Source organism: Apteryx mantelli, chromosome 5 (assembly GCF_036417845.1).
Source record: "Apteryx mantelli isolate bAptMan1 chromosome 5, bAptMan1.hap1, whole genome shotgun sequence".
In the NCBI taxonomy this organism is placed as follows: Eukaryota; Metazoa; Chordata; class Aves; order Apterygiformes; family Apterygidae; genus Apteryx; species Apteryx mantelli.
This window is the reverse complement of record NC_089982.1, coordinates 35899093-35926533: the sequence shown is the minus strand read 5'-3', so window position 1 is coordinate 35926533 and position 27441 is coordinate 35899093. Positions and strand designations below refer to the sequence as shown.

The window sequence follows — 27441 nt, the reverse complement described above, 5'->3', positions numbered from 1 at the left end:
TTCCCTTTCTCACTTCAATCAAACCTCAACTGCTGGCAGGACTGCTAAAGTAAATACTTATATGGCTTCATTAATGGATTAGATTTCTGCCTTCCCCTCCAAAATACACACAGCATGACTCAAACTTCTTGTCTGCTTTTGCATGTTTGGTTCTTGGTATTGTGTATGACAGCATCATGATGGGCTTCAGCTCCAGCTGCACTTAACTAGGCCCTTCATAGTTAAGCAAAGGTAGGACAAGAGTCTGACAAAACATAAAGCAGGTCAGGATACTTACTTTGCTAAATGTTTCACCAGAATGTCCAGCATCTCTTTGTTCTTTTCCGGAAGTTTATGGACCAAGAAGTGAACAGCATTAACTCGAGATTCAGGACTCCCACTTTCTACAGGACACAGAAACAAATAACTATCTCCAAAAAAAAAAAAAAAAGAAAAATCCACAGAAACACAAAGCTTCTCCCACCCCTGCACAGAAACATACTGCACACACTCTGCTGCAACACTTACATATCTCCAAACATAGCAAAATTGAACATATGCGCTTTGTTTTCACAAGTAATCTTGTTCTAGAACTATCTGCTTATTTACTTACTTTGTGAACTTATCTTTCAATCCACCTGCAAAAAGATGCCTTTGTCTGTTCATCTATATTTGAAAACTGACAGATGTAGTTATTATTCTGCTGCATCAAACTCATTTGCTGACAAATATACTTCAAGGTGAGAAAGATGTTACTTCTTGAAGTTTTTTCTTTGTGAAAAGCCAGAGCAAAACTGTACTTCTTCACATTATAGCATCATTGATTGTCCTCATCACTAGAACTCAGTTTTGCTAGTACTATGCAGCTTATAACACCGCATCTATGCAACCTTGCATCGGAAACTGCGTAAGATAACACTTACAGCAGATTAAAATGCTCAGAAAATCTAATGACCTCTGAAGACACAGAAGAGTAATCATGGGAAAGATAAAACTACTGAGTGAGATTACCAAGGTAAAGCTCCTGAATAACAGCTACATCCCTCTCTAGTACAGTACAGAAATTAAGTAAAAATAAGCAAGTGCTTTTTATTTTGCATGTGTGCATGTGTGTGTGTGCATGTTTGTTGAATTGAATAATTTTGGCTACTGTAAGCTTCTGTAGTACACAGATGAAAACAAGAATTTCTAAAAGTTAGATATAAAACAACTTCCTATTTCTCAAAGCTCTATTAAGTCACAGAATTACATCTGAGTAGTAGTTTACGATGAAAGGAATGGAAGTATTTCTCTTCTATATAATAATATGTAGTACTTGGGTACATAAACAGAAAAATTAAGAACCTACTCTGAATGCAAGTAGTTTGATACCAGGACCACTCATCAGATCACATTTTATTTTAAGTTAACTTTGATTGTTAAATATATTTTATATAAAAGACCCCCATATTTCTTCAGAGCATAGTGTTACAAATTTCATTTTATTTTATTTTATTTTTTAATTCTTTCGTAGAGAATACCCCTGGACCAATTGCAAGAAAAAAAGGTCACGAAAATGCAAAATGTTTAGCTTCTAATCAGCTGATCAAAATTCAGACAGCTGCAAAAACCTAAGCCTTTTTAAAGCAAGAGTACTTTATGTATATGTGAAATCACAAACCCTAATTAAAGAATGGCTAAGCAAATTAATCACAAAATGCTGTCAATACTTATATAGTTACAATCTAAAATTACACATTTAAAGCAAGACGGTTTGAAAGAGAACCTTTTATCTTTTTTTCTTCTCCAAGAGTTGCAGAGAAAAGGATATTCATTATTCCCTGCATTGTTGTTGTTGTTGTTGTTGTTTTAAATAGCCAACATAGGAAAACAGGAAACAACACTGGAAACCTATTTTTAAAGATACAGTAACCAAAGTCTGCAATGTTGATTAAATTTCCCTCCCCCACTACACAGAATCAGCGCCTCTACAAAAATATTTGCTACTTATGAATAATGTACTAAAATAAGTAGCTTCACTTTAATTCTCTTATGAAGGAGACTATAAAATAGAGATGGGAAAATACAGTGAGAAACTGCTGGCAAACTTTCATAGGTCAAGAAATGACTTTAAAACTTTCCAATACAAAAGAGCAGACTCACTATCCAGCTAAGTATCTTGAAGTCTGCTCAAGTAGCTGGCTCCAAGATGTGTTGGGGGCAATGAATTTCATGGGCTAATTCTCATTTTGAATTAAGGACCATAAGCAAGCATAATCTGCAGTTCTGTAAAGCCATTACAGCAAACCGAAGAAGATAAAGCAATTGTCTCAAAGTTTATTTTAATTTTACTTCCCACAGTTTGCCAGAAATGCTACAGGCTGGAAAGCAAATCAGCTAAATATCTGTTTGATACTTTGCCAAAAATTTTATTATACAGTTTTCCTCCATCCTCTTCCAAAAAATTCCATGCACATTAGATACTGTACAGCTGAACTTCAACTGCTATTCCCTCTTCTCCAAATCTGTATGTTAACAGCCATAGTGTAATTTGGCCTGTACTTTCCTTTCTTCTACTGATATATGAGGAATGGTCAAGCCAGCCTCAATACAGACCTAACAAGGAACTGAAAACAAAGATCAAGCAGCAGTGCTTTAAGGATTCTAATGAGCCTGAATTAGTACATTTTCTTTTACTAAACTTCATACTCTTCATAAATGGAAGAAAAAATATCACAATCCCATTATAGGATGTTTATCTTTATACAATTAAGGTAATATGGAAGAATATTCTGAATGTCTAGCCAAAAATTTTTACATAGAAGTGATTATCACACTATGCTAAGTCTGCCACAAACTTATCTGTCTGTTAAAACTTCCATATTTTTAAAGCTTTCATTATTTCTTATAGCTATATTTTTACTGGGTTGAACAATTTTTTTTAAACTGCATTTGCAGTGTGTTCCTGAGACACAACAGTACTATCAAGAAAGATTTCTATTTGAACTATACTCAAACATTTACTGGCAGGAACGATGAATTCTCCATGCAACTCATACGTCATTAGGGGCTCTGGAAGGCTTCTGTAAAACAAGGATGACATAAGTAAATTTATCTGTATTCATTTCTATATGTATTCATTCTAAGCAGGAAAACTTTTTAATATTCAGTAGTGCAATCCTCGCACTGGAGGAAACTGTTTTCAGGGTGGCCCTTGGATTTCAATGATTTCCAGTGCAAATGGAAAACCTGTTATCAAGAGGAAAAGCTGAGGAAAATAAGACTAAATATATCCATTCACATTCCATGAGGTGAACTGATGCCTCCAATCTAGCATAAGCACCTTTCCCAGTTACAACACTGAGATATTTCACAGATGAAAACTGTATACATATACTATGTAATTCATTGCTCATATGTGTTTTCAAAATATGAAGAGTCACAATTCAATGCCTTGATGGAAAAAAAAAATAAAGGCCTAAAATAGTTAAATTTGCTGAACAGCAACCATCTGTAAACCAAACTTCTAAATCTTCTCAAATGGAGAAACTGAAATTGAAAACCTCAGTCATAAATGAAAAGTGTATTGAATAATGGATATCAGAGTTAAAATGTCAGCATTAAAACCTTCATTTATTAAGTTGACTTTATTGATGCTTACAAAATATTGTAGTAAACACTCAGATGGGAAATACTGTAGATAGAAAATACTTTACTATGTGCACGTCTTTTTTACTCTTTCCTAAGAGTTAAAAATTCCCCTAAGAGAGACTTTATAACCGGAAGATATCTCTTCAGCGTTCCTTGACAGTACTTACAGTAATAATTCTTTTAATAAAAACAGAAGATTAAGGATACTGCATTTGTGTTAAACTACAAGAGAGACGCAAGAGTTCTATATTCTTAGGCAATTTAGTAAAATATCTTGATCAGGAATTGGACAAGTCACTTGAACACAGAACACATCCAAGACTCTTAACACTCGGAATATTATTACTGTTTCACCTAGAACATCAGAGTGAGGGCCAGAAGGACAAGGCAAAAATATTACAAATTTCATAACCTTTCCCCCTGTCACTCCACCATAATAAAATATAAAAGGCAAAAAAACTCTTGTAATAATCTAACCTGAATTTAAGTAACAACTCTCAGCAAGTTTGCTAACACTTCAGTTTTCTGAATCAGCAGTGAAATACTTACATACCTAATACAAAAATGTTTTGGGGTTTATCTTGTATCAACATATTAGTTTTGCTGAATTATTTTACTTTGCTTTCCCTAAGACAAATAATAAACATGATATTTGCACGAAAAAGCACTTCTGTTCCAAAATATAGGAAAAGTAAGCAATGCAACTTAACACATAACACAGGAGAATTAGAATATGAAATTCATAGTCTTGGGGAGAGGGAAGGGGAGAGACTTACCGCAGATACTGCTTCATAGCACTAGTAATTGTCTTCACTTCCCAATCGACAGAGTTTTCCAAATCAACTTCATTGCAGGTTTTTGCATCTAGCAAATAATCAGAAGGGGGCGGCAGGGGTGGGAGTGGGTGGGAGAAATGAAAAAAGGGAATTCTAAATCAGTCCCAAATATAGAACTTTTCAACAAGCAAAGCCAAAATTATCACAGAATGTTTGTCAAAGTTAGAAACACTGTTATAATGATCTTCAAAAAGAAAAGAAAAGAAAAGAAAAAGCCCTCCATGAAGAGGGACACATTAAACTCGATGATTAAGTATTTCCTGGCATGAACTTAGAAGTAGCATGTCCTTCCTACTATTAAAATACTAACAGGACTTAATATACAAACCTCTTTATACATTTATGTATTCTGTTTTTAAAAAGTACCTCAGTGCTGATTTTTTCTTTACTGAAGGGTTAAAAATCACCTTCATGTAAAACATTCTATATAGCAATTGGTATGTCGCTTAAATACTTCCTTTCCTTAAAAAAGGACCTTTCATTAAAAAAGATAGTTTTCAGGGAAGAGCTGATCACAGAAAAAAAGTAGATGTGGATCACAAACAATGTAGGAAAAAGAAAAACCCACTAAATATAACTTTTTCTGTTCTTATTTCATTATTTAAAATAGAGGTTACCTTGAAAAATCTTTTCTAATCCTTTCTGTAGTTTGCCTATGAACAGTTATTTTGGTATGCTGATGAAGAAAAGCCAATAAATTGCAATACGACCCTCTTTACTGTGTGAAGTTTTGCTTTAAAAGCAGAAAAGGGACTGCTCTCTCTAAGAAAGTTTCCTCTACAAGATCACTTGGCTTTTTCCTTTACTTGATCACTTTTAGGCAAGAGGAAAACAATATTTGCTTTCTTGACAGTTTGTCAATTTAAAAAAAAACTCCTCCCGTTTTTTATCAGGTTAGTTGGTAGGAGGCTAATAACAAGATGAATGAAAGTGAACTGTCATATGTCTGAATGATCGGTAAGGGGAAAGATTTTTTGACAGAACATAGAAAGTAACATGGCACACTGACACTTTTTGCAATGAAAAAAGCCTTAAGGTCTCAAAACAGGAAGCAATGGCTTCAAAGCCATTCAAAAAGCCAAGAAGATCACATGTATGCGGCCAAATTAGCCCAATGTACCTTGTGACTTTAAGTACCTGAGCCTATATTATTACTACTACTACTATGCATTTCTGCCAGTTGCTACAGTAAACTACAGCAAGGCTAACCGACACAGATCACATGTTGACCAGTTCCTACAATTCAGAACTCTTATTTTGCTTGTCAGACAAATGACAGATACATTTAAAAAATCAAATTAAGCACCCTGATTAAAGGTGCAGACCTTTCACTGGCACTAAATAATTCTGTTGTAAAGGCTGTGCCAACCAATTATTTCTCTAACTGAATATTCTCCCTCATTATATCAATTATTTAAAACTCATTTTAAAATACAAGTCAGATAACGTTTTCTACCAAAATCCTACTAGCCAACCATCACCCAAACTCCTCAAGATTTTCTAAGGAAAACATCTATTTTCTCCCCTTTTTAGCATGCTGACTTCTGAGTTCACATTCTCTTTTTTGAGCAGAAAACCTTTCTACTGAATTAGTGAAATAAAACCTGCAACACATCAGAAACCAAGGAGATCTATGACAATTTTGTTATTAAACCACTGTGTAATATTCAGGGCTTTCAAACAACCTCTTCATCCTTTACAGTCATAGGATGCACTTGGTTATATGAAAATTGCTGGTGACGAATTTGGGGAAGAAAAAAATAAAACGTCTGACCTGCAAAACTAGCCTCTTCAAAATACGGTATTGCTGAAACATTTCATGATCTCTTGGCCAAGAAAACAAAATTTAAGTTGGTCCTACTACCAATCCCAAACAAACCCTAGTTTGACTGTAGAAGCCATTAAGATTGAAAGATATGTTTTTACTTTTGGTTTTACAGTTACTTTACACAGCTTCCCCCACCCTACTCCTTTTATATATATATATATATATATATACATATATATATAACAAACATGAAACTGCAGAGCTATGTTTGACTTCTCCCTCCACTTCAAACATCCCAGGCCGTTATGTGAACTGGAACTTCAAATGGAATTTCTAAATTGATTCTATTAGTTTTCATGCTATTTGCTCTTGTAGCAGCCACTGTGCATTGAGTGGCAACTTTACGCCTATAAAAATAACCATGCACATTTACAAAACAGCTTTTGACAGATCAGCTCTAAATTTTATGCAAATGTTTCTGACAATAAGGGAGCCAGGGTTTATAAAAAACAGCCCAGTTCACTAAACTAGGTTAGAAGTAGAATATCTCTGTTTTCATATATAGTATGCCACTGTAGAAGTGTATGCATACTGTCTTTTACTGTATATAAAATAACAAGGAATTCAGTGTAATAGTTTTGAAAGCTGCTAGTTTTAGAAAGGTAGACGTTCTCAAAGTTTGCTGCTACAAAATGTGACGCCTGACATTTTTCACACCAGGTAGTATCCGAAGTCAAAATTGAACTCATCAGTAGAAACTTCAAGTCCTCAGCAGTCACTTCACCACAAAGAAGGGACTGGATGAAAGCTGACCTGTCTCAGGTAGTTTGTATGAAATGAACCACCCCAGGTTTATTATGCAGATCATAGATGAAGTAGGAAGTGGTCCCTGATGCCTTTCAAGAATTGAGCCTCCTGACAGCTGGCAATGCACCTGAATTGCTTATGACAGAGATTCCCAGAATACTTGAAGTCGTAACTCTGTATCCCTGTTTACAATGAGACATCACAGATTAATTTAACATTACATTTCAAGGGAAAATGAGTGCTTCATTTACCAAATGCCTTTGTCACTCAAATTTAAACAAGTTGACTGCCAAAAAACAGACCACCGTAGCACAATGCTGGTTACAAACAACTTCAAAGACTTAGTTAATTGCAAAATTAACTTTGCCTTTTTTTCAAGCTGAGTTGTATATTTAATTGTTGAACCTCACTTTACATAATACTTAGTCTCACAGAATTTTTAAATTAAAGATGAAAATCTGTACATTCATACTATTAGAAAAGCAGGCCCATATTTTGGTCTTCTGATGGTCTCATGACTGTCTATATACTTTTCCTGATTTTATATAAACTTTTCTAAAAAAGAGGCAAAACCTATATGCTATTAATGACTCTGGTTACCATTTGGAAGTCTTTCTTGCACTTTGGACCATTCAGACTGCAGACCTCATGGTTAATGATAAGTAGCTTAAAATACTTTGAAATCTTATTAAACATTTTACAATACAGAAAGTTAATACGAGTTCCTTATGATTTTGAAAAGAGCTTTCACATAAAAGGATATCTAATGGTATACCCAGAGACAAAGGATTAAAGATTAATCTGTCATTTTAAATTCTCTGTATCACTGTATATCAAAAAGAAACCCTCTTTATTCTTCTCTGAGGATAGGTAGATAACGAGCACAGATAGGATCACTTTCAACCAATTATCTGAAAAAGAGCACCTGCTTGCACCTTGTTTTCTGTTCAGCATTTTGTCTTATCTTGACACCACTGTATTCTTCCTACTTCAAATGAGTATATGAATCTTGGAAATGAGAAAAAATGTTTCTAATTTTAAAAAATAACTAAAAGCAGATGCTGGAATCCCCAGTAAACGCTTCCAGCTGCTACTGAACCACTGGCAACCTGAGTCTATTTAATTTGGATACCACTAATGGCAAAGAGGAAAATTTGCCTGCCAGCCCTGCACGCCCAAGCTAAGTCAGTAAGTACAAAATTGAAAAACATCTTATGATATCAAATGCATTCTATCAAGACTTTTTGATTGATGACAGGTCATTTTTCCTATGGTTAATGGATAAAAAAAGTTATTGTTTATTGAGGCTAATTCCAACACAGATAAACCACCATAAGAATTTGGCACATGTCAGTCATTTTCATTAATCCTGGTTTGTATTTCCAAAAGGTGTCTCCTTCTACAATACTTTAAAAGATACAGACAGGTTTACATACACTAATGAAAACTTCAGGGTGCTGTTAATATTGATTAAAGAAAGATATCATAAATTAAAATTTATCAAGGTCATTATGAAAGACTGATGTGACATATAGGCCCTCAAGCCTGATGTCTTATCATTTCTGGAGAGAGAGCCTGTTTAAAAAAAGGGGGGGGGGGAGTCCTACAGGTGGCACTGAACTGACAGCAGCATATAATATAAAAGCGCTTTGTCATTCACATAATGTCTGGGGTAATGAAATGAATTCACTTTCTGGCTTCCTCCAGTTTGCAGTGCCAAAGAACACTGTGTTATCAGCACAGATGGAGCATGCATGGTTCTGGAGAAGAGCCTGGTGCAAACTGCAAACAAGCTTCTTTGCATACCAATGAATCCCTGAGAATCAGACCTTTGCTGTCAAGTGACAGGTTTGGAAGCTCTATAAAAATGAACTAATCCCAGTGGTCTTGTCTGACTGCATGTACTGTCAGTGCTCAGGACAAGAAATTTGGAAACACAGCACATCTTGCAGTCATGGCTACTACTTTGGCGAGAGATGTAGGGCAGACAAGGGATTTCATCCAGGTGCTTTTTTTTTTCCCCCTCCCCCTGGGGACATCAGAGTGGCAAGAAAACTACAGTTACTGGGATTACTTCTGCATTAAATTTCCAGAAAGAAAAGGGTGAAAAATTATGAGAATAATGCTATATATAAAAAATCTGAAAAGCTATACATTGCTAACTACATGTAAGAGAGTCTAAGATATTATCCACAAATAAGAGTTACGCTACTAAGTTTATCAAAACAAATCCTTTCCCCTGTCTCTCTCCTGCTTTGGCACAGACATAATTATTATAAATACGTATATCACATTCCTCCTCCTCTTAAACCAAACAACTCTTCATCAAAAGGCTTAAACTAAACGTCTTATTTTGCATTCTGATGAACTAAAGGCACACAGGGAACTATCATCTGTACATCTTACACAAAGGAGAAGAAAGATGGAAACTTCAAAACAATGAAGCAATAGGCTTCAAAGTTTCTTAAACCTGCCCATTTGGAATCTTCTGACCAGACTCTTAAACTCAAGTTGTTTTAATCCTACTTACACCAACCTTACACAAAACCCATGATTTCTTCCTGCATGTTCCTTAGTTGTTCTCTTAGTTTACTCCTACCAACTGATCTTGCTCACTGTATTCAACCAAGGACCTTACAGTGGTATGGGGATTATTTGCATGGAGTAAGGCAAACTAAATTTGGCCCATATAAAGAAAAAATACAGGTAGATGCTTTTAATACTAAATTTTAACAGTAAAACAGACATGACTTAAAATATGGGAAAAAATATATATAAAATAGAGGCATACCCATCAACAAATTCAGAAGTCTCTGGACCTTTGAACTCACCCCCACAACTCTGTACAATCCTTGGTCATTTATACCTATTATGCAAAAGAAGAAAAAAAAACAGCAGAAGTTCAACCAAAGCAAGTAAGATACACAGCAAAATTTAGCATTAAAACCTTTCCTTGAGCAACAGATTCTCCTCAAAGGTGGACAGACTATATAGTATTTCCACAACTGTGAGAACAACTTTATAAATCAAACATTGCAAGAATCCTTTTGTTCTTCTTCTGTGTGTTCAAGATAAGTTCATGTTATGTTTTGAAAAAGGTTTCATGTACCTCAATTCCACTTCAGATACAGGGAGTAGAAACAGACAGGGACAAATCTTTCCTAGAAAAATCACTGGCTATTTTCAGATTTTTATGAGACATTTTGGACACATCAGTATTCACATTCTAATAAGGCAAGAATTGAACTAACAAATGCTAAATTAAAATTTCTTTCATAAATCAAATTTTGCTTTTCCAGATACATAACTGAAGAAAAAAGTTTGCATAAAACAAAGAAAAATTTGAGCCTATTCCCAACCTTCAAATTAATGCTTTTTCAAGTTTGTAAAAACTTTTCCTTTAAGATACAAGGCCTTATTCCAAACCACATACTAGTCCACATACTAGTTATGTCCAGAGGCAGTACCACAGGTTACAGAGATCAGTGCTTTTTGCTTGGGATGAATAGAAGAGCCACAACCAGCAAAATATTTGCAGTGGCCTGTTATCGTTCCCCACGGAGACTGGAACGCTTTCCTTTCTCATTTGTTGCTGCTCACCCACCATCTAAATCTGCTGTATTACTTACTGAAGTCTACTAACTGCCCACCATTATGCCATTCCTCCGCGCCCTTCCTTCCTTTCAACCACACTCACTTCTCTAAGCCATTTCCTCCCCTACTTTTTCCTTTTTTCCCCCATACGCAGTTTTATCCCCAGGTAAGTAAAACTAAAATTACAAATTAAAGAAAAGAAAAAAGGGAGGGAGGCAAGGGGCAGGGAAGGAAGAAGGCAAAATAAGGTATGTCTTTTTGTTTGTTGCTTTCTTTTTAGAGCCTGTATCATGGCAGGGAAATGTTACAGTCCTGAGGCTCACATATATTTGGGAGGTCACATAATAAGCACAAACACCACCGTAGTCTACCTTTATATTCACATCAGTCTGGAAGAGAAATGCCACGAAACACCTGTGTTTCTATTCCAAGAAAATCTTTTCTAATAACAGATTATATGGTATCTTTATTAAAAATATCTTTCAACAAAGAAAGACTTGTGAAGAATTCCTGGTTTCAATACCAAACTGTTCCAACCCAGAGAAGGGAAATTAAAACCAGTAATATGAGAAAAAGTTTCTTCCTGAATAAATATTAGATGAAGTACTTAAAAATTATTAGCCTTCTAATGAATTACTGTCAGACACAATGCACCATAATACAGAGTAGTAATTCTCAATATGGTGGAGAGAACTTCACATTTTCTATGTTCTCCTCCTGCCTAGTCTTGCTACATCTTTTCCTTCTTCTCTCTCCTCCTTCTCTTCCTCAGATTGCCTATAGCCTCCTCATCCATCCCAGATTTCAGAGAACCTGCTGAACTCATCACCACTAGTGCACTGCGCTCAACCCTCTGCCCCGGCGGGGAGCTGAGGTGCTACGGCAGCTTTTCTCAGCTCCACCTGGGCAAAACCGGCCCTTCTGTTTCTCCAGGATGCAGGCACCACTGTTATAATGCTGAGTCTTAAGCTAGCTGTCAGGTTCAGAGCTGGCTCAAATTAATAGAATAAGCCAGATCTCCAGTATTTCATCTGTGTTCATCAAAAAGCACAACTCAGTATGCTCACAGTTTGGCTGTGTGCAAAAGAAAGAACCACAAAAACAGTTATGTGGCCACAAGACTACTCTTATCAGAATATGAAGTTATCAGCTCAGCCAAATAAGCCTTCCAGTGACCCCAACGACAACAGCGTGATGACATGCTATACAACACTTAAAGATTGCCAACACTAAAGAAAATAAACATAGTCCTTGATCTACTCCAAACCAGGAAGCACTAGGAATCTGGACTGATAGTGGCAATTATTCTTTACTGGAAATTTCTCATAGGTTTCCAGGAAAATTCTGGTACAAAAGTAACACCAAGATTTTTAATGCTCTGCCAAAATGCATCAGGCTTTTTTATGTAACATTCACCACTACTTTTAGTACCAGTGAACAAGCCTTCTGCATCATATGCAAGAAACTGAAAAGCTGAAGAAACACTGTTACAGTCAAATACCTGTCAGCTTCTCAGAAGCATCTCAGAAGTTCTAGTTTGCCAATTCTATATTGATTTCTTTCATTTCTAACATTAAAACAAGTAAGAACAAAACTGTGCAGACCTCAAGCATCTGTAACATATATTTAATGGCTCAAAAATAATTGAGGCCAAACTACAGAATCTTACTGCTTGATATTAAAACAAATGGGATATGTGGAAGTGTCTGAAATATTACTTCAGCAATAATTATTAGTTTGTGCTAGTAATTATCAGATAATTGATCAGGTTCAAATTCATCAACCTGAAAGAAGCACAGCTAATTGCTAACAGATATTAAGAAATGCAAAGAGGAACTGATATTTTAACACAGTTTTAAATGATACATTTAAACACACTGTTACATGATGTTTTAAATAAAACATACAACCAGTCTGAAACAGTTCTATTTCTGTTTTAATCTGTACATTTCAGAACTTCAGCATATCAAGACTGATAATGCTTTGCATTTAGAGAACACAATCGACAAGATGATTCATTTTCAAGGAATATCTTACTAGTGACTAAAATGTTGACAGGTTCAGGCACTGGGACTGCTGGTTCAACCAGTCACTATTAACAACTTTGAGCTGTAAAACACTGCAGTGCAATTTTCTTCATATATACATGATCTTAAGTTGTTTGGCTCTCCAATACCAAAATCTGACAGAGGCACACAATTTGTGAAACATGCTTAAAAATTTAAGGTATTGTAACTAAAACAATAATTTACACTATCGCAAGTATGATATGTCTGCAGGCAAGTTTACCTTGGTGGTTGGCATTATACATGTGGCAACACAGGATATTAATAGTCCTGCAGATGTAACTTTTTATATCAAATTCCATAATATAGAAACAGTCACATGTGACACTCACAATTCAGGGTAATACCAGATTGTTTCTGTGAAAAGATTCTCTGCTTTCTCCTTACCATCTTACATCTTCCTTATTGACAGAAAAACTGAACGACAGCTCAATGCTGCCATCTATCTCCCCAGCTCAGACTAGCAGCTACTGCAATTCTGAAATAAAGGCAAATCCTACTCTTACAAATGCTAAGCTACCACATGCTCACAGAACATACAATCAACTACTTGCACACAAAAACACATCCAAAGTCTTTACTATTGGAGCAAACAAGTCTTTTATGCTTCTATGAACTTTTACCCCACTGTACTATTCCTAGTAAAGAATTGTAAATACAATGGAACAATCAAAACAATCCCAAAATGTGCTCTCAGATACGAAATACGGGTGAAAATCCAACCAGAATTGTGCTCCTTATGCAAGAGACAGGCTCAGTGTAACATTGCCTTGATGCTTCAGCGTCTCCCATCAGGTGAAGCAAAGGCAATAGTCTCATATATCAATGCAAAAGAACACTGAATCGGAAGCTAATATACATTTTAACCAAGACGGTCTTTGATTTTTCTATTCATTCAGAGCAAATAATTTCCTTCTTGGCTTTATAAAAATGAACGTAACTGAGAAAAATTATCCAGTCATTGACAAGTTTATGTTCAATATCTCTGTTATGCTCTTCTCTCTCTGAATACCCAGACTTTTTCTGCTATGACATGACAAGACTATTCTCAGTTTCCACCCACACTAGACTGTCCTCTCTTTCCTCCCACGCCAACCTCACACCCATTATGATTACAAGAGATAAAAACATGGCACGCAAGCCCAAACTCTGAAGAGGCATCTGTCCTGTTTTCTTCTGCCGAGCATAACTTTGACATGTTATCATTAAAGTAAAATAATCAAGTAAAAATTGCTTTACGAGAAAGTATAGGTAAAAAATTTGCAGGCCTGAAAGGCAGACTTTCCTTGGCATACAACTCTTTGGCCAAACCCTTTTGAGGCAAACAATTACAGGTTCTCCTGAGCTTCAGTTTGTTTAGCTCAGCACACATCAGCAGAAGGGCCTGCAGTGTAACAGAGAACAGACACTCATCCTTTAGGAATGCTTCAGTTAGTCTCAGGCACAATGTCAGTGTCCTGTTTGATAGGTCTTTTTTTTTTTTTAATGCAGTTAATGTTATATTCAGAATCAGTAAACAGAAAATCATCAACAAGTGCTTGGAAAGCTATCGCTGAACCAAGTTCTGCTGAACCACAGCTAGACGGATTGCTGAGTTCCTAAAGCTAATAGCTCACCAAAACCTGCTCCTGAAACCCTCAGAAAAGATTTACTGAGTACTGAAATACTCAATTTTCTTAAGTATTTTCTAGAACAGAATTAATAAACAAAAGCCACTTTCATTGCTAGCAATTATCACTAGCATTTTATTGACTGCAAGTCCTACAAACAAAGGATAGTGAATGTCTCCAAAGAAAGCAAACACTGCAGTTAACCTTGGTAACCGTGATTCTCTTGCAAGTTTGTTTCAAGGTAGATCCCGCTACAGGGATACATGCTTCCCATCCATGCAAGCTTGCCATCGGTTTTGAACATCAACATCAGGTGATGTTGCACATATACTTTATGCCTTCTTATATGCTGCTAAATCAGGGCATAAAGGATGAACTGGACTTTATCCACCCTCTACTTTTCCCAACAGTCACTATATGCAGAAAGTCTTCACTCTTTTTTCCATAGTTTTGTTGTTCCACTTTCTTTGCAGGCTATTAAAGATAGGCAAAAAAGACTACATGAAGAAAACTCTCTGCACACACCTATAGATAATAAACCAAAATAATAAAGGACTCCATACTGCTTACAGTAGGTGTGATCCTTAAGGTATTGTAAAGTAACCAATCATTGCACTGTAGACTAAAACCAGCCTTTCATTACATGATTACACACAGTTTTCACAAAATCTGCCTCATCCAGTCCACAGAGAAGATCCATTCTACATTTTAGGAAGGTCTTGCAGTGAAGGCAAGTCCCTTGTAGGATGTCAGCTTTATTTGCAGTGTTTTCCAACTGAAATATTCAGATTGTAAATGTTTGTAACTGAAATATTTAAACAATGAGAGAGGAGAACCTTATTTGGCAAACATTCAAAAGAAGAGAATGAGCAAGAGAATACCAGATAGAATATGGCCTAATCTAGAAAAACATCTTTAATGCATACAAAAAAAGCCCAAGTGAAAAAGGATTCCAGATACTCCTTTGTGTTTACATGCTAAATTCTGAATACCACAAAGGCTTCTTGATCTCATTAATTATATTGCACAGTAAGCGCATACGTGGAAGACACTGTTTAACAAGCAAGACCCTACATTAACAGGAAATGTGACCAACCTTTATTCCCTGCAGCTATTTCATTTAAGTTGGACCATGAGACAAAGAAAAATGCAAATATTCTGCCCTGTGCAATGCTAAGTCATGAGGACAATAAAAACCAAACCAACAACAATTCCTGGACAACCATAAACCTCCCTTTTGGGAGCAAGAAGGTCAGCAATTCAGGAGAAAACCAAAAATTCACACCAAGGAATTTCAACACCTCTTTTGCATACTTAGAAATATACAGTAACAAATTATCTATTTTCATCTCTTCTCTTTCAAAAAAATGGGCAGATCCCCATGTAATACCATATAAACTGTACTGAGCCCCTGAGAGTGACTGGTCACCTCACATTTGAGCATGCCTATCCAAGGACTGCTGCCTACCCATATGGGAGCTGTATCAAAAGCTGGTCTTATCCATGCCCAGTTACACAGAGTCTGACACAGAGCCTCTTCACAGTCATAAATTCAAACACCTCCTGAATACTGCTCTGAGTATAGACCTTTCCTTTCTGTCTCCACCTTTTGAGATAGGACAGTCAGCACATGTAACAGTAAGCATCCTTGCCTCTAGCATGAGGCTGTAACTCCACCAGAAGTACGTCAGTATTTTTTCTTATTCTCTTGCCTATTTAGGTCCTGTCCTTTTTTGTCTTGAATGACAAGACAGAAAATTCAATGTCAATGAACGGAATACTAAAATTAATTACAGTCTCTCCAGAAGCAAAGCCAAGGTACAGGCATTGCCTACAAGATATAGGGCAGTCCTGCACCCATATTGACTTCCTTCTGTGCACTTCTTGAAAACACTTACATTACATGAGGGACAGCCACACATAAAAGGCTGGGACTGGACAGAAGGAAGCTTCTGCACTGCTCAGTGTAATCAGTATAATCTCTACAGCGTTAAGTCTTTCCAAGAGATCTACAGGAGACTAGATCACACAGGCCCTCTTTCAGGAGCAGATCAGCTGCTCCATACCCTCCACAAATAGGAGCATTTGGTTGGGTTGATTATTACCTCGTGTTTCAACAGCACTGATGCACTTCTTGATGATGGTGAACCCTATCTTATCCAGTTGTGCACCTACAAGAAGAAAACAGTTTGAAAAGTTTTAAAATGACATTACTAAAATGTCTTCTACTGAAAAATAAGGCTGGACATTTAATCATATAGCTAGTACTTCTCAGGCAAAACTGAGTAAGTATTCTGGAAGGTGAACACTTCATCACATTTTCTAGAGAAATTCCCCTTTTCTCCCCTCCCCACCCTACCTAGCACAAGTAAAGGCCCAATCTGGGGATAGTGGTTTCACTGAATCTGCTCACAGCAGTAGTCTTTAAAGAATAGGATCTCTAATTAGGTACATATGTTGGCAGATGCAAAATGGAGTTTAACGATATTTACTGCAACAATGACAACATCTGAGATAGTTCATCCAATGTGACAAAGAAGTACTTACGATGGAAAAACATAATCAGCAACAACAGGGCTTTTACTGAGTCCTACCCAAAGCCAAAGGAATTCCCACACTAAAGATACAGGGCACATGTATATCATTTCACAGCAGTTAATGATCTGACTACATAAAAGCAGATGCATTAACAGGACAACAGCTGCGGTCCAGCATTCCTTTGTTGTTCCTATCTTATTATTTTTCTTCACATCAAAACTTCATTTAAAAGCTTGTGCTGCAAAACCGCCCTTTCCCCAACCATCTGGCTTTTCTTTTCTTTTTTTTTCCCCCCACTCCTGGGGAGCTGGTCTTACACCACTAAACTAAAAATCTATGGGAAAACTTCTAATAATAAACACCAGAATCAAGCTTTATCCATCAGTTAAAAGACTGCATGCACTCCCTGACAATTCAAGGGGAATAACTGTTTTTACTCATGCTTTACTAACAGAAAAGGGCTAACTGTTTAAAGAAAGCCATCTCTTCTTCTTCCTTATTATGGTTTAGATTTCAAACACATACATTCAGTATTTTTACTGACCTTTTTGCTGTGGTTGCTTTTAAACCCATTTTTACGCATTCTAACAGATGTGTACACAATCTGGATTAAGAAATTGTTATGCACTTACAAATAAACCCTGTTTTTGAGCCACTTAAAGCATGAAGAAAGCTGGCAAAAAGAATATGATTATGTTTGTCTAGCTTACGTCCAGTCCTACAGTTCTTGCATACGTGCTGAATTGTGTTATTGTGAAAACCTGTTAACCACAAAATTCACAAAAGTATATTCAGAACCCTTTTATGTTGGATCCACAGAAATATTTCCACCTTTGCATTTCTCAACTGTAAAATGTTAAAATAATTAGTTTTAATAGTAGTTTAAATACTTACTTCCCTCCCGTTTTGTATTTGCTCTATTCAAATTGATGAACAACTAACAGAAAAAGAATAAAAAGATGTTAAGTTTTTCTTAATAATTTTATGAAATCAGAAACAAGACACTTCCCCTCTTAATGCCAAATAGGCACGAATACAGCTGCTTATAACTAGAACATATTGCCTCTCAGTAACTATAATAGCCCAAACAGAACCTCTGGCCCCCCTCAAAAGCAGGAGTAGGGGGGAGGTACTTAATGCAGTACCTCATTACAAAAGTCCCCTATTATAACTTTCTTAACAAGGAAGGTTGGGCAACTGCAGGATGTAGGGATTAGTGAACAGAGATTAGCATAAATCTACTTTTGTATTTGTATAATAGGAAACTAAAAATAAATATTTTTTTATATGGAGTGAAATTCTTCAAAAATTCTCAGTAAATACAGTTCCTTGGGGAGCAGAACAACCCTAGCTACAGCCTCTAAAATCAGTTGTGATTTAAGTGCTTCATGTTCCTATGTCCTTCTGCTGGCTAATTTCCCACAGTTCACTGAAATCATTGTGAACTGCTTTAATGTATCATGGGAGTTATGTCACTGCCTGGCATTCCTAGAAGTTTTAACCCGATTGGGGAATCCAGCCCAGCCAATACACACCTTTGCAGATTAAAAAGACTTTTGTGACAATGCTGTCAATAAAACCTACTGTTAAAACCCCCAGTTGTTGTGAAAGAGAAATAATTGTGTCACTAACTGGAAAATACCATTATTTTTGGACTACAGGACCAATATAATATTTACAATGGTAAGAATAACCCACTGCCATGTTCTAATTCTGCAGTTCAAACCCACCTCTTGATATGAAACACAAATTAAGCAAACTCAAGTACAATCTAAACCCTGATGACACATATTTTATGATCTAGTTTAAAGGTAATAATAACACATAACTAACTCATGAAAGTCTTGTCACTGGAATGCAGCATACCAGCATAAGGCTAAGAGAACATACCTATATTACACATATCATAGAATACCCATATTATCATTGTGATGGTAAACATTTACACAAATCAATGTTTGTCATTATAATGAAAAATACCTCGCATCAACATTAACAAAGATCTATCCTGAACTTTACTGAGTTACTCATCTATCCTGAGCTTTATTCCAATTTTATTATTTCTTTGTTAAATCCACCGTTTTGGGAACTACATAAACCCAGTTTGTTAAAGTATAAGCGTGGTTTGGAGGAGGGTGGAAGGAATGTTGCCATTACACTATTAATGAATACAAAAAACACAGCTTACAGTTTCCTTTCCATCCAAGGCTTCCATCCACAGCTTCCTGTCTTCCTCAGAAAAGGCCTGCATGGTTACAGGAATACCAGGCCTACAAGAATACCAACCACACAGAGTAACTGCATTCACCAGCGACAAAAACACCATCTTGTCAAATTCTATTTCCAATTTATTTGATGTATAGTCTTTAGCTTTAGAGCAGTGGCACAAATGATTACCCTTTTCCAGTAAATATTTTATACTAAAAAAATTAAGTCTTAATGCAGTACCTCATTACAAAAGTCCCCTATTATAACTTTCTTAACAAGGAAGGTTGGGCAACTGCAGGACGTAGGGATTAGTGAACAGAGATTAGCATAAATCTACTTTTGTAATTTTGTAATAGGAAACTAAAAAAAAAAAAAAAAAAAGAGCAATTGTGTGATTCAGCATAGTATACAAAGCAAGGAAAGTTAAAAGCAAACAGGTTATTTGGGTAATTAGTTTCCTGCCAAATAAAAATAAATCATTCTACCCAGCCTGCCATTACTTTTAGCAAATATGTAAATCTCATAAAAGACAGATAGACTGATTTAATATGAGACAGGTATGTAGGGTGGAGAGAATGCTGTGCCTTAACTCTCTTCATTTCTATCTTCAAGTAGCAAACTAGCTGTAAGGAAAAATGTTTTCTAAAAACAACAGCATAGAGAAAACCAGTGCAAATCCCTCCTCTACTTCCAAACTGTAACAGACTACATGTTATGTTCGTATTTTTACAAATAGAGACATTTCTAGCTCATTCTCACCTCTCAAATTTTATCTAGCCACTCAATTTAATGGCAGCATAGAACTCTACAGATACAAATCTCTCTTGCTCAAAACCTCTTTTCAGATGACATGGGAGGACAAGGCATGCACATAATCTATGAGTTCCTAGCTTCAGAGCTTAGAAAAGTGACATAGCCTTTAGCAGTCCAAGCTAAACTTAGTGGAACCAACCAGAGCTTTGGAAAATAGCACTAATCAAGCAAGCAGGTCTCTTTTGATTAAAGTGAGGATATTATTAAGCCATGAAAATGTAATACCCTAATATTCTCAATGATGGACATTTAGCTCTTACAGTGGGTGGGGGAAGCTTTGCCTGTGAACTTCCTTTAATTTCTGTAACTTAAAGCCTTCATGACTAAACGTACTTGAATACTGCTATTAGTAACAACAGTAAGCAAAGCAACTTCTGAAGACATATGAGTTTCTTCAGTACAAACTGGTCAGCTAGTAGTGCTGAGCTGCAACCATCATGACCATACAAACATAATCACTCTGAAGAGAAGAATACCCTAAGTAGTTAGCTGAACTAATAAAACAAACAAACAAACAAACATTGGTTTGGCTTTTTCTCATCTGATTCTTTTCAGTAGTCAAAACTAGAACTAAACAAGTCACTTTTGTGACTTTTTTCAGTAAAATTGTAAAAGTCAAGGTATCAAAGAATATCACCTGGAAGCAATAGGTCAAACTCAGTCTAGGCTACACAAGACATTATTTATTACTCATCAAATTAAAGTCCAAAGATACAAAGCCCCCCCCCTTCTTTTCCTTATTGTTAAAATTAAAATCTAAGTAGCATTTCAGAAGGATGATGCTCTATAGAAAGCCTTTTTCCTACTACAAAAGATCTTTTCTGTCTCTAAGATTTAAATTTTTCTACATTTACCTCCAGTTAACATGATGGAGTACTAGAAACAGAAAGAAGTAGCACGTACTTTCCCAAGATTGAGCCAAGTTGCTGGCATCCTCAGAGCTTACAGTCATAAACATCAGGATTTTAAGAAAGAAGAACAACCATCTCAGTTTTTTTTTTTTAACATAAAAATCTGTAAATAGCCAGCTAACAGATCCAAACTGTGCTCAAGTCACTGACAGGGCTCAACGTTTACTACTGAAAAGCCCTTTCTAAAGTTCTACAATTGTCCTTCCTTCCAAACCACTACAACATACCAAACCCCATGCTTTGACCTAAGACTATGCATATGATCCTTATCACAGTCGTAAAGCACAGCTGTGCATCTTCAGAACACTAGCGATCATAGGACAGAGGCCCCCAATAGCACTGACCATGCCACATTTAAAGCAAACTGCACTGTGAATTTGATTAAAAACAAACAAACAAACAAACAAACCCAGCTACAAAATTTAAAGATGTCAAATTAGAATGTCATTAGTTGGTAAGAGTCAGGACCAAACATATTTGTTAAAAACTAACAGCTCAAAATGGGTGAATGCAAAAGCTCAGAAACACTTTGCCAACTTAACCAGAAAGAAAGCAGTTTTGCATATGATTAGACAGTACATTGTTGCAAGATGACAGAAAGAGATACTGGGATGATAATGAAAGAAGCACTAAAAATCAAAGCAGCATTTTTAAAAATAACTCCTGATTTTTCAGCTCTGACTTCTCAGATCTTAGGATTTCTCAAAATTTGGAGAATATGCTCAGTTACACAGAAAGTTAGAAATAAAAGACAAAAAATTCCTTGGGCCCTGCATGGTATTATAAATTCATTTCTTGTTCATTAATTTCTTACCAGCAATGACAGAGAAATTCCACATTTGTCACTAAATCAAACTGACTAGTGAGAACATTACTGGTAAACTGCTCATTGACAGAAATCCCCTCCCCAGCATATTCTATCACGCATCAATGTAATGCATCAGAAGTTGGTTTCATTTGACCACTGTGTGTATAATAAGGAACCCTAATAAACAAAACATGAGCATTTCAAAACATAAAATGGTAAAATATCATTCCAGGTAGTATTTAATGCTAGATATGCTCCTCTCCTGTGCAGATATAATCTACTGACCAGAAGAACATGGGCTGATCACAGCCTTATTTAATTGCAGTGCCTTATAAAGCTGGGTTCTCTCACCTTCATAATGAAGAAAGACTACAATGTAGATGATAAGTGGTATTTTTTATCATATTTTAGCAAAATAAATAAGAGACTTTTATCTTTAGAAATGAAGCAACAGAATGGTAGTGTTTCAAAAAGCAGAGGCAGAGGTAGCAATATTCAAGATGAATTAGGTTATTACACCAGCCATGAAAAGCTTCAAAATCCCAGTGATCTTATTTTCAAATCTGAGGATGCACCATGAATCCTCAGCAACATGACATTTTTGGAAAGCAGACTCATAATATGATATGGTTGTGACTATATGAATTATCCACTGTGGCTGTAGTCTTCCACTACAGCTATATGTACTTCAGGTCAAGGTAAGCCACATTTCTTCACTATGATAACAGCAATTCATAATATTATCTCTAAAACCACAGCATCTAAAACCTCTACTATGTATTTCTTCTATGCTTTTCTTCTCTGTGACACCCCAGACAATGTGTACATTTCAGTGTAGATCCTCACTGCTTCTGCTACACGTAATTGATGTAAAACCCAATGAGTCATGACAGCGTTTGGCTACTCCTCAGGTGACTACTTCCCATTGGCAGACTTAAAGACACTATGAAAAAAACCCCACCCTATGCTGCCCTCCCAAGCCCCCCTGCAAAAAACAACAACAAAACACACAGCAACAAAATTCTACCAATATTTACTCAGGGTCCTTTCTAGTGCATTTCACCAGCTTACCTGTCTGAAGCTTCTAAGTCAAAACAGAATCGCCTGTCTGTACTGTCTATATTTCTTTTGGTACAGTATGTAAGGATGAAGAGTTCCTCATCACCCTGTGAAAAAAAAGTTTTTATGTTTGACACAGTAATTGAAAGCTTCAGTAAGCCAGTGATATGAGCTGAATAAGATAAATCTACATTAAAATAATGGCAAAAGCTACACTTAAAACTGACACGTGCAATAGAATTCACTCACGGTTGCATGAATGGTATCAGTTTTAATCAGGATTAATTGTTCATTTTAAGTAGTTTTGGTCTTATACAACATCTCCAGACACAGGAGGTTTTCACTAAAGAAGAAATTGCACTATGGGTTTCAAAAAGGGAGATCTAATACAGAAAAAATGGCTTCATAATAGTGTTTTAGAATGCCAAATACTTATACACATACCATATTACCTAAAATGGCTTATTACAGTTAAAGTAAATTAGGAGACAAAATTCATAAAAGTATGGAAATGATTAAGGAAGCCAAATGTCACTAATTTTCAGTATGACATATTTTCTAAAGCTTTCAAAAGACTCTCCCAAATTCAATATATTTGCAAATTAAATACATACATACATACACACACACACACACACACACACACACAGAGCCCTCAAAATGATGAAAGCCATCTCTCTTCTACTCACACTAATGGGATATAATACCCAGATAAAATTGCAACAATGTAATGTTCTAACCAAATTTGAAGATAGGACAGGGTGCTGCATTTACAGGAATACTGACTCAAGCATATTTTCCAGCTTCAGATATCTTTTTTCCTTGCAACAAAATGCATTTCATCCATATTAATGTATCCATTTAATGCTTCATCTTTGAAGGTGCTGAGTGCCCACAACTCCCAATTATTTCAACTGGAATTAAAGGCATTCAATGACCAGAGTGCCGAGTCTTGCATATTTTAGATGGTATCAAAGATATCTGAAATTATATTCAGTTTTCAGTATAAATTATATTCCTCTTAAAATCCTCTTTTCCAGTATCTCTTATAGCACTTACATCTACCAGACTTGGAAGAAAAATCTGACTAGTGACTATAAGAAAGGAATTTCTACATCTGTTATATTTTCTTAATTTATATTTTAACAAGTTAAATACCTCATGGATAAACCACATTCTAAATGGTGAAAAATGCATGTTAGCTACCACCTGTTCTCTGGTCTTCTCAAAGCAAGCAACTGAAAAGTCTGCAGAATTCTTATCTGTTAACCTATTCCATTACTTTAGATTAACATCCTTAAATGGCAGACTGAACTGCATGAAGAAAGAAAAAAGGGGTGTGTAAAGGGAAGAAGTTTGATACATCTTATCTGATACATCCTCTCATTTAGATATAGGGCATGCATAGGTGTAGAATATAAAAATATACTTACAACTTTCCCTCCTGACCTGTGCTCAAATGGGATCATTGTGAACTTCTTTGTCTCCTTCCTATATGTGCAATAATGCTTCACCCAACTGGAGCCAAAGGGAGCAGGCCCTACAAAAAAACGGAAGCACTAACTAGCATGTACTATTTCCATTTTGTGTTTCCTTCACCTACTTTCCAAAATGACACTTTGAGTCCCATTTAATTCCTAAGAATGCTATATTTAAAATAAAGATATGAATTAAGAACATTATACAAAGTAAAACAAATGTTAACCTTTGTTTATTATTCTAAAAACTGATATAAGCAATATTTCACATTCATGCTTAAAACCAAATGGACTGTGTTCCAGAGCATCAGGGAACCCTTCATGAGTGGCTTACACCGACAGAGGATTTCACTGCTCCTATGAGGAATGGTCTCACTGCTCCACTCTACTTCCCCTCAATTTCAGGCACACACACCTCCTCTTTGAATCCTTTCAGCTGATTCTGAAGTTCACGTGGCTGCACATGCAAGAACAGTGAACTGAGCTCACTGAATAATTACTTTTCTTATTGTTTCTTATTTGGCCTTTCTAATATAGCAAGGAGGATTTGTAATTGTTTGAAGTATTGACATGATATGATCTGTGTGACTTACATCTTCACAGCAAGATTTTTGACACTGGCTACCTAGCATACAGCCTGGTTTATTTGACCCTATAATCTCAAGCAGGTAACAAAAGCACATCACTGAATCAAGGAAATGACAGCTGATTTCATCACACTAAACTAGCCCAATTTTTAGAGACTAGTTTGACAACTTGTGTTGCTGTTTGACGACAAGCATTTGACAACTCTGGGAGAGGTCATTAGGACATTATTAAAAGTAATATCAAATACACCCTTCAATCAAGTAATACTTCCTTGAATTCAGTTGCCTTTGCTTAGAGCTGTCACACTTTCAGCACCATACTTTTTTAGGAACTAAGGTAATGCTGCCCTTAGAGTTCAAACGTTTGTTCAGATGACTGCTTAATAAACTGTGCATTCCTTGCATCTTCATGCTGCCTGCAGAAATAAGACTCACCTGCATGCACATTATGGGCACTACCGGAATACAAAAATATATCTTACTTTTTTCCTGTACATAAAGATAGCCTTCCATTGTGAAGTGATTTACTCTTTTATGTTCCTGAGGATTCCTTCTGATCTTGTTCATGAGCTCCTCTACCTCTGACCTTGTTCCTTCAAAACGATTTCGTGTCTAAAAAAAGACGGCAAAAACCTGTTAGTAGAGGCCGTGGAAGAAAAGCCAACTCTTCCTGGCAGATAGGCATTATAATAACAATTATTTACAAAATGAGAAAATGGTTATGGCCATTTTAGGATGGCCAGCACAAAATTTCCATATGCCTTTGCTCTTCAAGTTTTCTGATGTTCTTCAAAATTAAAGTGTATTTTAGAAATTAGCTGCTGTAACTGTGGAAAGCGCACAAAGAGTGCCAGAATAGATTTCTAAAACAATGTGTTGACTTGTTCAGAAAGAAGAATGAAATATGTAATTTGAAAATGAGTTTTGATCTGAACATCCCAGTTTCCTAAGAAAAATATTGCTATAGATGTTGGCTTAATTTGTGAGATTCTTATTGGTTGTCAGGAAGGGGAGGATTTTCTATGGTTATTAAGAAAAATGTAACAAGAAGGTCACCAACAATTTACGCATGTTGAGACTATTCATGTGCCAAATGTTTTGGTCACACAAATGCAGAAGTATGCCAGAAAAATATCTGTGTGCATTTAAAGAAAAAAAATATCAAAGCCCAGATGATTATTATTCCTGGATGCCACTCACTCCTTGAAGTTTGTAAGCAGTAGCAGTAGCAAGAGAAATATTTATTAGAATATTAGTAAGAAAAAATCAGAAAGTATCCATCCATATGTTATACAATGGGACTAAAAGAATAGATAGTAAGAACAGTTCACACCTCATATAAGAAACTCTTTGGTTTGAAAAACACTGGCAGTTAGCCAACAAGCAAATAACAAAAACAACGCAACCATGATAATGACTAATTTTCTCTGCATACCTGCTTACCCAAACTGCACAAACTGAAAACACACATTCAGATTCCAGGTTGGTAGTTTCCCCAGTTGGTACATGTATTTTGAGGAAAGTATGTACTTCCAGGTACATGCTTGTACATCTCACTGCTTTCTGAAAGCATCTTCATTTTTCTGAAAATGGACCAGCTTCTGAAAATTGTGCCTCAGTTCAATTTTTTCAGGAAAAGCATGCAGTTGCACACACAGACAAATATATCATGAATATAAACAAGTATCCATTCTTGTACACAGACAGCTAACAGTATGCGCCTGGCTAGCCATCTGTACATGCAAATTCCAGATTTATGTTTGGAAGGAGTTTGTTCATGAGCACAAATACAGTCCAAGCAAGCTGGTCAGAGTAGAAGCCCATACCCATATGTTTTAGACAGGAAAGCTGATGATACTCTTTGCCTTCTTAACCTCAAGCAAAACAACTGCTCTCTACCCTCCCACATCCATCTTCTCAATCTCAGGTCACATCTGCTTGTAAGTTTAGGAGGTAGATCCCATACACAAACTCATTTCTGAGGCTGCAAACTACTTGCAAAGCTCCTTTTCATAACTCCCTGGAAGAACTGCATTAAAAATTATACTCTGCACCCAGGACAAACACTGGAATTGCTAGTGACAGCCTGCTCATACCTAAATCTTCCAGTCTGATCACTGATCACTCCTGGCTCACATGCTTTAGAATGAGGATGCCAGAACCTTTGTCTGTATTAGCTGTGCAGTGCGTCCAAACGTGGGTATGTGAAACGCATCCTGGGAAAGGTGGGAGGGAGCGCTGTGGGCTCCAGAAACCTCCAGAAAATTCCAGATGGTACCTCTATCTACCCACTTCCTTCACCTAGTCTCTCTTTCACCATTACTCCTTCAAAGTCTCCTCCCACCTGAGAGTCACACAGAGAGCACTGAATTTACTTAAGAGCACTGAATACATGAGGCAAGTTGGACCAAGAACAGCACCTCGCGCTGGTGGTGTTTTTGCACCTCTGTCTAGAGTGGCTGGCTAACTGGCACGAAAGGGATGCTGCTTCACCATCACCTTCTTACCTCCTTTTGCGCTGAGACAAAGCCGAGCTTAGTCAGAAGTCTACCACAGCTGCTGCACCAGCATGGCTGTGCCTCCTCTTCTGAGAGGAGCCCAGATTTGCTTGCAAGGCAAGAAAGCATGGTCAAAGCTGCAAGGATCTCTGTATAGGGTTGGGCACTGAACTAAGATAGCATGATTGAAAAGCCCTGGCTGCACTTAGCAAGCAAGGGCTGAGGAAAGCAGGGGGGAAATCTAGCTGGAG

General features: G+C 36.4%; 1 protein-coding gene across 6 annotated transcripts in view; it reads right to left on the bottom strand.

The window, feature by feature from the left end:
* ARHGAP10 (Rho GTPase activating protein 10) overlaps positions 1-27441 on the bottom strand; it is a 153755-nt gene that overhangs the window by 57864 nt on the left and 68450 nt on the right. For 5 of the 6 annotated variants that reach the window (XR_001293905.2, XM_013951702.2, XM_013951699.2 and 2 more), the window contains 10 exons: positions 25175-25304; positions 24061-24167; positions 22640-22734; positions 19017-19098; positions 17723-17765; positions 16396-16461; positions 9812-9886; positions 4386-4473; positions 2983-3041; positions 278-383 (listed from right to left, as the gene is read on the bottom strand). Coding sequence is in view for 5 of the 6 variants with exons in the window: in XM_013951702.2 (XP_013807156.1) it covers positions 278-383; positions 2983-3041; positions 4386-4473; positions 9812-9886; positions 16396-16461; positions 17723-17765; positions 19017-19098; positions 22640-22734; positions 24061-24167; positions 25175-25304 (851 nt within the window). In the remaining variant the exon portion in view is untranslated. The remainder of the gene's footprint in view (positions 1-277; positions 384-2982; positions 3042-4385; positions 4474-9811; positions 9887-16395; positions 16462-17722; positions 17766-19016; positions 19099-22639; positions 22735-24060; positions 24168-25174; positions 25305-27441) is intronic. The other variant, XM_013951700.2, reaches the window with a different exon arrangement.